General features: G+C 54.6%; 1 protein-coding gene across 1 annotated transcript; it reads right to left on the bottom strand.

Moving 5' to 3' along the window:
- Window positions 1-4,896: 4,896 nt before the first annotated feature.
- LOC144740315 (lysosomal acid phosphatase-like) lies at window positions 4,897-13,646 on the bottom strand (the record flags this gene model as incomplete). The annotated part of the gene is made up of 4 exons (XM_078623186.1): window positions 13,439-13,646; window positions 11,139-11,221; window positions 8,271-8,386; window positions 4,897-5,170 (listed from the first exon to the last, which is right to left on the bottom strand). Coding segments are annotated over exons 1-4 (519 nt in total), but the record flags the coding sequence as incomplete, so codon positions are not given.
- Between the last annotated feature and the right edge of the window lie 1,354 nt (window positions 13,647-15,000).

Raw genomic sequence — 15,000 nt, 5'->3', positions numbered from 1 at the left:
TGCTTATGAAGAGTCGCCAACCTGAAACTACATCACCATCACCACCATCACCATCACCACCATCACCATCACCACCATCATCACCATCATCACCATCACCATCACCACCATCACCACCATCACCATCACCACCATCACCACCATCATCACCATCATCATCATCACCACCATCACCACCATCATCATCACCACCATCACCATCACCACCATCATCACCATCATCACCATCACCACCATCACCACCATCACCACCATCACCATCACCACCATCACCACCATCATCACCATCATCACCATCACCACCATCAACACCACCATTACCACCATCACCACGACCATCACCACCACCATCACCACCATCACCACCATCACCACCATCACCACCATCACCACCACCATCAACATCACCACCATCGGTAACGTCACCATCATCACCATCACCACTGTGATGATCTCATGGGGTAAGCGAGTGACTGAGTGAGTGAGTGGGTGAGTGAGTGAGTGGGTGAGTGGGTGAGTGAGTGGCTGAGTGAGTGAGTGAGTGGCTGAGTGAGTGAGTGGCTGAGTGGTGAGTGAGTGGGTGAGTGGCTGAGTGAGTGGGTGAGTAGATGAGTAGCTGGGTGAGTGAGTGAGTGGGTGAGTGAGTGGGTGAATGAGTGGGTGAGTGGGTGAGTTGGTGGGTGAGTGGGTGAGTGAGTGAGTGAGTGGCTGAGTGAGTGGGTGAGTAGGTGAGTAGCTGGGTGAGTGAGTGGGTGAGTGAGTGGCTGAGTGAGTGAGTAGCTGAGTGAGCGAGTGGCTGAGTGAGTGGCTGAGTGAGCGAGTGGCTGGGCGAGTGAGTGAGTGAGTAGCTGAGTGAGTGAGTAAGTGAGTGAGTGAGTGGGTGATCACGACTCCCCCAGCATGAGTTGGCTGTAAGCTGAGTGAGTGGGTGAGTGGCTTGGTGAGTAGCTGGCTGAGTGAGTGAGTGAGTGGGCGAGTGAGTGAGTGAGTAGCTGAGTGAGTAGGTGAGTGAGCGAGTGGCTGAGTGAGCGAGTGGCTGAGTGAGTGAGTGAGTAGGTGAGTGAGTGAGTGGGTGAGTGAGTGGCTGAGTGAGCGAGTGGCTGAGTGAGTGAGTGAGTGGCTGAGTGAGTAGCTGAGTGAGCGAGTGGCTGGGCGAGTGAGTGAGTGAGTGGCTGAGTGAGTGAGTAGGTGAGTGAGCGAGTGGGTGATCACGACTCCCCCAGCATGAGTTGGCTGTAGGCTGCGTCGCTGTTGTTCCGACGTTGTCTCCAAATCATCGCGAGAAACAGCAGCAGCAGCAGCGTCGTCACGGTGACCAGCAGAGACAGCAGGAGGCCTGCACACAGCACACAGCAAACACACACACACAGCATACATAACAACAACCGCCATTCGGTGACGTCACCACGACGCTTGTGCCAGGCTAGGTGCACGTTGAGGCTGCCACGTGAAGTGTCGAACGCCCGCTGGCAGGAGGTCACGGGGCAGACCCAGCAGGTGCCACGGGTCGACTGACCGAGATGACCGAGATGACTGGCTGATGCACCACCTGTGCCCCCTACTGTGCCAACTTGCTGTGCTTTAGCCACCCGGCGCTCCGCTCGTTGTTGTGAGCGTCGCTCCTCCGCCCTCCGTTGTTGTTGGAGGGCGACTGCCTCCAACTGCCCAGCAGCGTCCTTCACGAGCCTCCTCCACTGAGGCCGATCTTGACACCGCTGGTACTGGTCATCGGCAAGTCCACTCAGCTCCACGTCCTCCTGTACCACATCACTCCATCTCTTCTCTAGCCCGTGCCGCGCCCGTTTAGCCCCCTCGATCCGGCCGAACAAAAGCTGTTTGGGCATGCGGTGGCTGGGCATGCGGGCTACATGACCCAGCCAACGCAGCCTTGCCTGCCGGAGGAGCTCACCGATGGGACTTAGTGGCAAGCTCCAGGTTCAGCAGCAGCGTCTCCAACTCCTCCTCTGAATGAGCAGCTATTACCAAATCATCGGCATACATAACGTGGTTGACCAATAGGGAGCCATCCCTTGATCGCACCCGGGCGTCGATCAGCCTCCCATTGTATCTGTACCAAATGGAAATTCCCCCGGTACAGCTATTGAAGGCTTCACGAACTACGCAGTCGAAATAGATGTTAAATAATGTGGGAGCCAGAGGACATCCCTGTCGCACCCCAAGGTGCACAGGGAATGGCTCCGACTCCCGGCCACGTAGTTTTACCCGGGGCCCGCTCACCATCATGAAGGTCCTTAATGATCGTGAGCAGAGGGTCAGGGACTCCGAAAGCACGAAGAACAACCCAGAGCCCAGGCCTACTGATGGTATCATAGGCCTTGACCAGGTCAATAAAGCAGAGATGTAGGTCTTGTAGGAATTCCCTACACCTCTGCTGTAGCAGACGGTAGAGACACACGTACACAGCTAGCTCACATGCAGGGCGGTTTCTTCATTAGGGCGATTGGGCGACGCACCACCAATGTCATTCAACCACAGAGCTATGCTAGCCGTTACTGGCAAATGAGGTTCCCATAGTGTAGATGCTTGCCCCGAGCTCTCGTACTCTGATGGTGCATTGTCTTTGAGTTGTGCGCCTTTTGGCGTCATCTGGTCCAACACCATGTGAGACTAGGCTCTAAGGAAAGCTGTCTCGGGTGTGGACCAATCAACTTCAAGGACCATGTGAGACTAGGCTCTAAGGAAAGCTGTCTCGGGTGTGGACCAATCAACTTCAAGGACCATGTGAGACTAGGCTCTAGGGAAAGCTGTCTCGGGTGTGGACCAATCAACTTCAAGGACCATGTGAGACTAGGCTCTAAGGAAAGCTGTCTCGGGTGTGGACCAATCAACTTTAAGGACCATGTGAGACTAGGCTCTAAGGAAAGCTGTCTCGGGTGTGGACCAATCAACTTTAAGGACCATGTGAGACTAGGCTCTAAGGAAAGCTGTCTCGGGTGTGGACCAATCACTTCAAGGACCATGTGAGACTAGGCTCTAAGGAAAGCTGTCTCGGGTGTGGACCAATCAACTTCAAGGACCATGTGAGACTAGGCTCTAAGGAAAGCCGTCTCGGGTGTGGACCAATCAACTTCAAGGACCATGTGAGACTAGGCTCTAAGGAAAGCTGTCTCGGGTGTGGACCAATCAACTTCAAGGACCATGTGAGACTAGGCTCTAAGGAAAGCTGTCTCGGGTGTGGACCAATCAACTTCAAGGACCATGTGAGACTAGGCTCTAAGGAAAGCTGTCTCGGGTGTGGACCAATCAACTTTAAGGACCATGTGAGACTAGGCTCTAAGGAAAGCTGTCTCGGGTGTGGACCAATCAACTTCAAGGACCATGTGAGACTAGGCTCTAAGGAAAGCTGTCTCGGGTGTGGACCAATCAACTTCAAGGACCATGTGAGACTAGGCTCTAAGGAAAGCTGTCTCGGGTGTGGACCAATCAACTTCAAGGACCATGTGAGACTAGGCTCTAAGGAAAGCTGTCTCGGGTGTGGACCAATCAACTTCAAGGACCATGTGAGACTAGGCTCTAAGGAAAGCTGTCTCGGGTGTGGACCAATCAACTTCAAGGACCATGTGAGACTAGGCTCTAAGGAAAGCTGTCTCGGGTGTGGACCAATCAACTTCAAGGACAGTGCACATTATCAGAGTTATGTTTTTTGTTTGCATTATGACTGCAGGTATTGTGGTCAATGCAAACATGACTCCTCGTAAAAAAGGTGTCAGTTTTGTTGCCAGATAGAAGGTTAAAAAAAGCAATTATCATATTTTTACTGGCAAATGAGGTTCCCATAGTGTTGATGTTCACGTTGACGTTGATGTTGACGATGTTGATGATGTTGATGATGTTGATGATGTTGTTGATGTTGACGATGTTGACGATGTTGACGATGTTGATGATGTTGATGATGTTGATGATGTTGATGTTGACGATGTTGACGATGTTGACGATGTTGATGATGTTGATGTTGTTGATGATGTTGATGATGTTGATGATGTTAATGATGTTAATGATGTTGATGATGTTGATGATGTTGATGTTGACGATGTTGACGATGTTGATGATGTTGATGATGTTGATGTTGTTGATGATGTTGATGATGTTGATGTTGACGATGTTGACGATGTTGATGATGTTAATGATGTTGATGATGTTGATGATGTTGATGATGTTGATGTTGACGATGTTGACGATGTTGATGATGTTGATGATGTTGATGATGTTGATGATGTTAATGATGTTGATGATGTTGATGATGTTGACGATGTTGATGATGTTGATGATGTTGATGATGTTGATGATGTTAATGATGTTGACGATGTTGACGATGTTAATGATGTTGATGATGTTGATGATGTTGATGATGTTAATGATGTTGATGATGTTGATGATGTTGACGATGTTGATGATGTTAATGATGTTGATGATGTTGATGATGTTGATGTTGTTGATGTTGACGATGTTGACGATGTTGACGATGTTGATGATGTTAATGATGTTGATGATGTTGATGATGTTGATGATGTTGATGTTGACGATGTTGACGATGTTGATGATGTTGATGATGTTGATGTTGACGATGTTGACGATGTTGATGATGTTGATGATGTTGATGTTGTTGATGATGTTGATGATGTTGATGTTGACGATGTTGACGATGTTGATGATGTTAATGATGTTGATGATGTTGATGATGTTGAGGTTGACGATGTTGACGATGTTGATGATGTTGATGATGTTGATGATGTTGATGTTGACGATGTTGACGATGTTGATGATGTTGATGATGTTGATGATGTTGATGTTGACGATGTTGACGATGTTGACGATGTTGATGATGTTGACGATGTTGACGATGTTGACGATGTTGATGATGTTGATGATGTTGACGATGTTGACGATGTTGACGATGTTGATGATGTTGATGTTGTTGACGTTGATGTTGACGTTGACGTTACCGGCGGTGACGTTTGCCGCCGGGTCCCGGTGGCAGCGACGAGCCCGGCCGCGTCGCGGGCACTCGTCCCGCCAGTCACCCGGCACGATGGGCAGCAGCAGCCGGGAGAAGTCCCCCAGCGGGCAGCGCTGGGGGCAGCCGGGCAGGGAGATGGGCAGCGGAGCTGAGAGCGAAGAGTTGCGGTACCACAGCTCCACGCTGTGAGACCTGGGAGGGGGGGGGGATGGGGGGGGATGGGGGGAGAGAAGGAGGAGGTGGGGGAGATGGGGGGAGATGGGGGGAGAGAGGGGAGAGCGAATAGATTAAATAACATTTTTAAAAAAAGTAAAAAAAAAAATGTAAAAAAAAAAAGAGAGGGGAGAGAGAGGGGGGGGTGGAGATGGGGGGGAGATGGGGGGGGGAGATGGGGGGAGATGGGGGAGAGATGGGGGGGAGATGGGGGAGAGAGAGGGGGAGATGGGGGGAGATGGGGGGGGAGAGAGAGGGGAGAGCTGGGGGGGGAGATGGGGGAGATGGGGGAGAGATGGGGGGAGATGGGGGAGATGGGGGAGATGGGGGAGAGAGAGGGGGAGATGGGGGAGATGGGGGGGGGAAAGAGAGGGGAGAGCTGGGGGGGGGGGGAGATGGGGGGGAGATGGGGGGGAGATGGGGGGGAGATGGGGGGAGATGGGGGAGAGATGGGGGGAGATGGGGGAGATGGGGGAGATGGGGGAGAGAGAGGGGGAGATGGGGGAGATGGGGGGGGGGAAAGAGAGGGGAGAGCTGGGGGGGGGGGAGATGGGGGGGAGATGGGAAGAGATGGGGGGGAGATGGGGGGAGATGGGGGGGAGATGGGGGGTGATGGGGGGGAGATGGGGGGGAGATGGGGGGGGAGAGCGAAGAGATAAAATAACATTTTTAAAAAAATGTAAAAAAAAAAGGGGAGAGAGAGGGGTGGGGGGGGGGGAGATGGGGGGAAATGGGGGGGAGATGGGGGAGAGAAGGGGGAGATGGGGGGAGATGGGGGGGAGATGGGGGGGAGATGGGGGGAGATGGGGGGGGAGATGGGGGGAGATGGGGGGAGATGGGGGGAGAGAGGGGGAGAGCGAATAGATTAAATAACATTTTTAAAAAAATGTAAAAAAAAAAAAGGAGAGAGAGGGGGGGGGGGAGATGGGGGGAAATGGGGGGGAGATGGGGGAGAGAAGGGGGGGGAGATGGGGTGGAGAATGAAGAGATAAAATAACATTAAAAAAAAATGTAAATAAAAAAAATGTAAAAAAAAGAGAGGGGAGAGAGAGAGGGGGGAGATGGGGGAGAGAGAGGGGGAGATGGGGGAGATGGGGGGGGGAGAGAGAGGGGAGAGCTGGGGGGGGGGGAGATGGGGGAGATGGGGGAGAGATGGGGGGGAGATGGGGGAGAGAGAGGGGGAGATGGGGGAGATGGGGGGGGGGGAGAGAGAGGGGAGAGCTGGGGGGGGAGATGGGGGAGAGATGGGGGAGAGAGAGGGGGAGATGGGGGAGATGGGGGGGGAGAGAGAGGGGAGAGCTGGGGGGAGATGGGGGGGGGGAGATGGTGGTAGATGGGGGGAGATGGGGGGCAGATGGGGGGAGATGGGGGAGATGGGGGGCAGATGGGGGGAGATGGGGGGAGATGGGGGGGGGGAGATGGTGGTAGATGGGGGGAGATGGGGGGCAGATGGGGGAGAGAGAGGGGGAGATGGGGGGAGATGGGGGGGGGGAGATGGTGGTAGATGGGGGGCAGATGGGGGCAGATGGGGGGGAGATGGGGGGGAGATGGGGGGAGAGATGGGGGGGAGATGGGGGGGGAGATGGGGGAGATGGGGGAGAGATGGGGGGGGGAGATGGGGGGAGATGGGGGGGATGGGGGGAGATGGGGGGAGAGATGGGGGGGAGATGGAGGAGATGGGGGGAGATGGGGGGAGAGAGGGGGGGAGAGATGGGGGGAGATGGGGAAGATGGGGGGAGATGGGGGAGATGGGGGAGAGATGGGGGGGGAGACGGGGGAGATGGGGGAGAGATGGGGGGGGAGATGGGGGGGGATGGGGGGAGATGGGGGGAGAGAAGGGGAGAGAGAGAGGGGAGAGCTGGGGGGAGAGATGGGGGGAGATGGGGAAGATGGGGGGGGAGATGGGGGGAGATGGGGGAAGATGGGAGGAGATGTGGGGGGAGATGGGGGGAGAGAAGGGGGGAGATGGGGGAGAGATGGGGGGGAGATGGGGAAGATGGGGGGAGATGGGGGAGATGGGGGAGAGATGGGGGGGGGAGATGGGGGAGATGGGGGAGATGGGGGAGAGATGGGGGGGGATGGGGGGGAGATGGGGAAGATGGGGGGAGATGGGGGAGATGGGGAGAGATGGGGGGGGGGGATGGGGGAGATGGGGGAGAGATGGGGGGGGATGGGGGGAGATGGGGGGAGAGAAGGGGAGAGAGAGGGGGAGAGCTGGGGGGAGAGATGGGGGGAGATGGGGAAGATGGGGGGGGGAGATGGGGGGAGATGGGGGAAGATGGGAGGAGATGTGGGGGGAGATGGGGGGAGAGAAGGGGGGAGATGGGGGAGAGATGGGGGGGAGATGGGGAAGATGGGGGGAGATGGGGGAGATGGGGGAGAGATGGGAGGGGGAGATGGGGGAGATGGGGAGATGGGGGAGAGATGGGGGGGGATGGGGGGAGATGGGGAAGATGGGGGGAGATGGGGAAGATGGGGGGGGGAGATGGGGGGAGATGGGGGGAGATGGGGGAAGATGGGGGGAGATGGGGAGACAAAGGCGGCCGGGCGTGGTGCTGGCCACCCACCCCCTCGTGTGCCACAGTGCCGGTAGCCTTCATAGGTGCTACTCGCTAACAGCACTTGCCCCTGCAGCCTGCTAGAGGCTACCTGGGGGAGCTTTGTCTGTGTGATGAATGTGCGGTGAATGTGGTGGTGGTGATGGAGGTGGTGATGGAGGTGATGGTGATGACGCCACGGTTGCTATGACGATGGCCGTGGTTGCTATGACGATTAAAACCACGGTTGCTATGACGATTAAAACCCACAGTTGCTATGACGATTAAAACCACGGTTGCTATGACGATGTTGTGGCAGCTATGATGAAGACCGCGGTTGCTATGACGACGAAGACCGCCGTTGCTATGACGATGGGGTGGCAGCTATGACTAAGACGGCCGTTGCTATGACAACGAAGACCGCCGTTGCTATGACGATGCGGTGGCAGCTAACATGAAGAACCGCGGTTGCTATGACGAAGCCCTCGGTGGCTATGACGACCGAGGGGCGTGTCCGGCGGTTGCCGCGGCGACGATGGTACCCGTTGCTATGGGCGAGGAGTTCGATGAGGACCGCGGCGGCGTAGGGAGGCAGCGAGGAGGCGTCGCCATGGAGACCGCCGAGGGCCGAGAGGAGCGCGGCAACCGTCGTGTCGTGCTGGGCAAAGGTAGAGGCAGAGGGGACCCAGGTAGCCTCACACAGGTAGAGGCAAAGGGGACCCAGGTAGCCTCACACACACACAGGCAGAGGGGACCCAGGTAGCCTCACACAGGTGGAGGCAAAGGGGACCCAGGTAGCCTCACACAGGTGGAGGCAAAGGTGACCCAGGTAGCCTCACACACACACAGGCAAAGGGGACCCAGGTAACCTCACACACACACAGGCAGAGGGGACCCAGGTAGCCTCACACACACACACACATGCAAAGGGGACCCAGGTAGCCTCACACACACAGGTAGAGGCAGAGGGGACCCAGGTAGCCTCACACAGGTGGAGGCAAAGGGGAGACAGGTAGCCTCACACACACAGGCAAAGGGGACCCAGGTAGCCTCACACTCACACAGGTAAAGGGGACCCAGGTAGCCTCACACAGGTGGAGGCAAAGGGGACCCAGGTAGCCTCACACTCACACAGGTAAAGGGGACCCAGGTAGCCTCACACACACACACAGGTAAAGGCAAAGGGGACCCAGGTAGCCTCACACACACACAGGTAAAGGCAAAGGGGACCCAGGTACCCTCACACAGGTGGAGGCAAAGGTGACCCAGGTAACCTCACACACACACAGGCAGAGGGGACCCAGGTAGCCTCACACACACACACAGGTAGAGGCAGAGGGGACCCAGGTAGCCTCACACAGGTGGAGGCAAAGGGGAGACAGGTAGCCTCACACACACACACAGGCAAAGGGGACCCAGGTAGCCTCACACACACACACAGGTAGAGGCAGAGGGGACCCAGGTAGCCTCACACAGGTGGAGGCAAAGGGGAGACAGGTAGCCTCACACACACAGGCAAAGGGGACCCAGGTAGCCTCACACTCACACAGGTAAAGGGGACCCAGGTAGCCTCACACAGGTGGAGGCAAAGGGGACCCAGGTAGCCTCACACTCACACAGGTAAAGGGGACCCAGGTAGCCTCACACACACACACAGGTAAAGGCAAAGGGGACCCAGGTAGCCTCACACACACACAGGTAAAGGCAAAGGGGACCCAGGTACCCTCACACAGGTGGAGGCAAAGGTGACCCAGGTAACCTCACACACACACAGGCAGAGGGGACCCAGGTAGCCTCACACACACACACAGGTGGAGGCAAAGGGGAGACAGGTAGCCTCACACACACAGGCAAAGGGGACCCAGGTAGCCTCACACAGGTGGAGGCAAAGGGGACCCAGGTAGCCTCACACACACACACACAGGTAAAGGCAAAGGGGACCCAGGTAGCCTCACACACACACAGGTAAAGGCAAAGGGGACCCAGGTACCCTCACACACACACAGGCAAAGGGGACCCAGGTAGCCTCACACACACAGGTAAAGGCAAAGGGGACCCAGGTAGCCTCACACACACAGGCAAAGGGGACCCAGGTAGCCTCACACACACACAGGCAAAGGCAACGGGGACCCAGGTAGCCTCACACACACACAGGCAAAGGGGACCCAGGTAGCCTCACACACTCACAGGCAAAGACTCGCACACGCACTGACTAATACACACACGTACACGCAAAAACGTATACGGAAACACGTACACACACACCTACACGCAGGCATGAGCGTGTGCAAGTGTGCGTGTGTGTGTGTGTGAGTCTGTGTGTGTGTCTGTGTGTGTGTCTGTCTGTGTGTGTGTGTATGTGTGTGTCTGTGTGTGTCTGTGTGTGTGTGTCTGTGTGTGTGTGTGTCTGTGTGTGTGTGTGTATGTGTGTGTGTGTGTGTGTCTGTGTGTGTCTGTGTGTGTGTCTGTGTGTGTGTCTGTGTGTGTGTGTGTCTGTGTGTGTGTGTGTCTGTGTGTGTGTGTCTGTGTGTGTGTGTCTGTGTGTGTGTGTGTGTGTCTGTGTGTGTGTGTGTGTGTCTGTGTGTGTGTGTCTGTGTGTGTGTGTCTGTGTGTGTGTGTGTGTCTGTGTGTGTGTGTCTGTGTGTGTGTGTGTGTGTCTGTGTGTGTGTGTCTGTGTGTGTGTGTGTGTCTGTGTGTGTGTGTCTGTGTGTGTGTGTGTCTGTGTGTGTGTGTGTCTGTGTGTGTGTGTCTGTGTGTGTGTGTCTGTGTCTGTGTGTGTGTGTCTGTGTGTGTGTGTCTGTCTGTGTGTGCGTGTGTCTGTGTGTGTGTGTCTGTGTGTGTGTGTCTGTCTGTGTGTGCGTGGTGTCTGTGTGTGTGTGTCTGTGTGTGTGTCTGTGTGTGTGTGTCTGTCTGTGTGTGTGTGTGTCTGTGTGTGTGTGTGTGTCTGTGTGTGTGTGTCTGTCTGTGTGTGTGTGTGTGTCTGTCTGTGTGTGTGTGTGTGTGTGTGTGTGTGTCTGTCTGTGTCTGTCTGTGTGTGTGTGTCTGTGTGTGTGTGTCTGTGTGTGTGTGTGTGTGTCTGTGTGTGTGTGTGTCTGTGTGTGTGTGTGTCTGTGTGTGTGTGTCTGTGTGTGTGTGTGTGTGTCTGTGTGTGTGTGTCTGTGTGTGTGTGTGTGTGTCTGTGTGTGTGTCTGTGTGTGTGTGTGTGTGTCTGTGTGTGTGTGTGTCTGTGTGTGTGTCTGTGTGTGTGTGTGTCTGTGTGTGTGTGTCTGTGTGTGTGTGTGTGTGTCTGTGTGTGTGTGTCTGTGTGTGTGTGTGTGTGTCTGTGTGTGTGTCTGTGTGTGTGTGTGTGTGTGTGTGTGTGTGTGTGTGTCTGTGTGTGTGTCTGTGTGTGTGTGTCTGTGTGTGCGTACTGCAGAGAGGAGCTGTAAACGCAGCGGAGAGCTCCCATTGGCTGAGGCCGTGAGGTTCCCCATCACGTAGCCCAGCAACTTTCCTGCACACACCACCATCATCACCATGCATCATCAACATCACCATCACCACCATCACCATCATCACCACCATCAGATCATCATCACCATCACCACCATCAACATCACCATCACCCATCATCACCATCATCATCATCAACACCACCATCACCACCATCACCATCATCACCATCATCATCAACACCACCATCACTACCATCACCACTATCACCACCATCACCACCATCACCACCATCACCACCATCATCACCATCATCACCATCACCACCATCACCATCATCATCAACACCACATCACCACCATCACCACTATCACCACCATCACCACCATCACCACCATCACCACCATCATCACCATCATCACCATCACCACCATCACCACCATCACCACCATCACCATCATCACCATCACCACCATCAACATCACCATCACCACCATCACCATCATCACCACCATCATCATCATCACCATCACCACCATCAACATCACCATCACCATCATCACCATCATCATCATCAACACCACCATCACCACCATCACCATCATCATCATCACCATCACCACCACCATCACCATCATCACCATCATCACCATCACCATCATCAACACCACCATCACCACCATCACCATCATCACCATCATCACCATCATCATCAACACCACCATCACTTCCATCACCATCATCATCAACACCACCATCACCACCATCACCACCATCACCACCATCAACATCAACATCACCATCACCATCATCACCAACATCACCATCATCATCATCATCATCAACACCACCATCACCACCATCACCATCATCATCAACACCACCATCACCACCATCACCACCATCACCACCATCACCATCATCACCATCACCACCATCAACATCACCATCACCATCATCACCATCATCATCAACACCACCATCACCACCATCACCACCATCACCACCATCATCACCATCACTATCATCACCACCACCATCACCATCATCACCATCACCACCATCAACATCACCATCACTATCATCACCACCATCATCACCATCATCACCATCACCACCATCAACATCACCATCACTATCATCACCACCACCATCACCACCATCATGATGACAGTGGCGGTGATGATGGTGGTGATGGTGGTGATGGTGATGATGATGATGATGGCGGTGGTGATGATGGCAGTGATGATGGCGGTGGTGATGATGGTGGTGATGGTGGTGATGGTGGTGATGATGATGGTGGTGATGGTGATGGTGGTGGTGATAGTGGTGATGATGGTGATGATGGTGGTGATGGTGGTGATGGTGACGGTGATGGTGGTGGTGATGGTGGAGGTGATGATGGAGGTGATGGTGGTGATGATGGTGGTGATGATGATGATGGAGATGATGGTGGTGATGGTGGTGATGGTGATGATGATGGTGATGGTGATGATGGTGATGGTGGTGATGGTGATGATGATGTTGATGGCGGTGGTGATGATGTTGGTGATGGTGGTGATGGTGGTGATGATGGTGGTGGTGATGATGGCGGTGATGGAGGTGATGACGGCGGTGATGATGATGGTGACGGTGATGATAGTGGTGATGATGATAGTGGTGATGGCGGTGATGATGGTGGTGATGGCGGTGATGATGGCGGTGATGATGGTGATGATGGCGGTGATGATGGTGGTGATGGTGTTGATGATGATGGCGGTGATGGCAGTGATGGAGGTGATGATGGCGGTGGTGATGATGGCGGTGATGGCGGTGATGATGGTGATGGTGGTGTTGATGGAGGTGATGGTGGTGGTGATGATGGCGGTGATGGCGGGTGGCGATGGTGATGGTGGTGGTGGTGTTGATGGTGGTGATGATGGATGTGATGTAGGTGATGGTGGTGATGGAGGTGATGGTGGTGGTGGTGTTGATGGTGGTGATGATGGATGTGATGTAGGTGATGGTGGTGATGGTGGTGGTGGTGTTGATGGTGGTGATGATGGATGTGATGTAGGTGATGGTGGTGATGGAGGTGATGGTGGTGGTGGTGATGATGGTGGTGATGATGGATGTGATGTAGGTGATGGTGGTGATGGTGGTGGTGGTGTTGATGGAGGTGATGGTGGTGGTGATGATGGCGGTGATGGTGGCGGTGATGGTGGTGATGGCGGTGATGGTGGCGATGATGGATGTGATGTAGGTGATGGCGGCGATGGCAATGGCGAGGCCCGCTCACCGCCCTGAAGCCTGCTCTTCTCATGCGTCTTGAAGCCGCCAAACATGAAGAGGAGGTCGAGGGCAGAGAGCGGAGCGGAGTGTGGGCAGGACCTCAGCGGAGAGAGCCCACGGGGGGAGGGTGAGGTTGTGTAGACTCTGTAGAGAGACAGAGACACAGAGACACACAGAGAGACACAGTGAGAGACACAGAGACACAGAGAGAGACACACAGAGACACAGAGACACAGAGACACACACAGACACACAGAGCGAGCGGAGTGTGGGTAGGACCTCAGCGGAGAGAGCCCAGGGGGGGAGGGTGAGGTTGTGTAGACTCTGTAGAGAGACACAGACACAGAGACACACAGAGAGACACAGTGAGAGACACAGAGACACACAGAGACACAGAGACACAGAGACACACAGAGAGAGCGAGCGGAGTCTGGGTAGGACGTCAGCGGAGAGAGCCCACGGGGGGAGGGTGAGGTTGTGTAGACTCTGTAGAGAGACACAGACACAGAGACACACAGAGAGACACAGTGAGAGACACAGAGACACACAGAGACACAGAGACACAGAGACACACAGAGAGAGCGAGCGGAGTCTGGGTAGGACGTCAGCGGAGAGAGCCCACGGGGGGAGAGTGAGGTTGTGTAGACTCTGTAGAGAGACACGGAGAGACACAGAGACACACAGAGAGACACAGTGAGAGACACAGAGACACAGAGACACACAGACACAGAGACACACAGAGAGACACAGTGAGAGACACAGAGACACAGAGAGACACAGTGAGAGACACAGAGACACAGAGACACACAGACACAGAGACACACAGAGAGACACAGTGAGACACACACAGAGACACAGAGAGACACAGTGAGAGACACAGAGACACAGAGACACACAGAGACACAGAGACACAGAGACACACAGAGACACACAGAGACACAGAGACACAGTGAGAGACAGGGAGACACAGACACAGAGATACACAGAGACACAGAGAGAGAGAGACACAGAGACACAGAGACACACAGAGACACAGTGAGAGACAGGGAGACAGAGACACACAGAGACACAGAGAGACACACAGTGAGAGACACAGATACACACAGAGACACACAGTGAGAGACACAGAGACACACAGTGAGAGACACAGTGGACACAGAGAGACACAGAGACACACAGAGAGACACAGAGACACACAGTGAGAGACAGATTGTGGAGACTTTGCAGAGAGACACAGAGACACACAGAGAGAGACAGAGAGAGAGACACAGAGAGACACGGGGAGACACGGGGAGACACGGGGAGACACGGAGAGAGACACGGGGAGAGACACGGGGAGAGACACGGGGAGAGTTGTGTAGACTCTGCAGAGAGAGTGGGTGAGTGAATGGATGGGTGAGTGGGTGAGTGAGTGGTGAGTGAGTAGGTGAGTGGGTGAGTGTGTGAGTGGGTGAGTGGGTGAGTGGGTGGGTGGGTGAGTGAGTGAGCGAGTGGTGAGTGGAATGAGTGAGTGGGTGAATGGGTTGGTGAGTGAGTGGGTGTGTGAGTGAGTGAGAGTGGTGAGTGAAT

This window comes from Lampetra planeri, unplaced genomic scaffold, assembly GCF_965212315.1.
Source record: "Lampetra planeri unplaced genomic scaffold, kcLamPlan1.2.h2 scaffold_2044, whole genome shotgun sequence".
Classification (NCBI taxonomy): Eukaryota; Metazoa; Chordata; class Hyperoartia; order Petromyzontiformes; family Petromyzontidae; genus Lampetra; species Lampetra planeri.
Note: the sequence above shows the minus strand (reverse complement) of the source record. Positions and strands in the feature narration are given on the sequence as shown.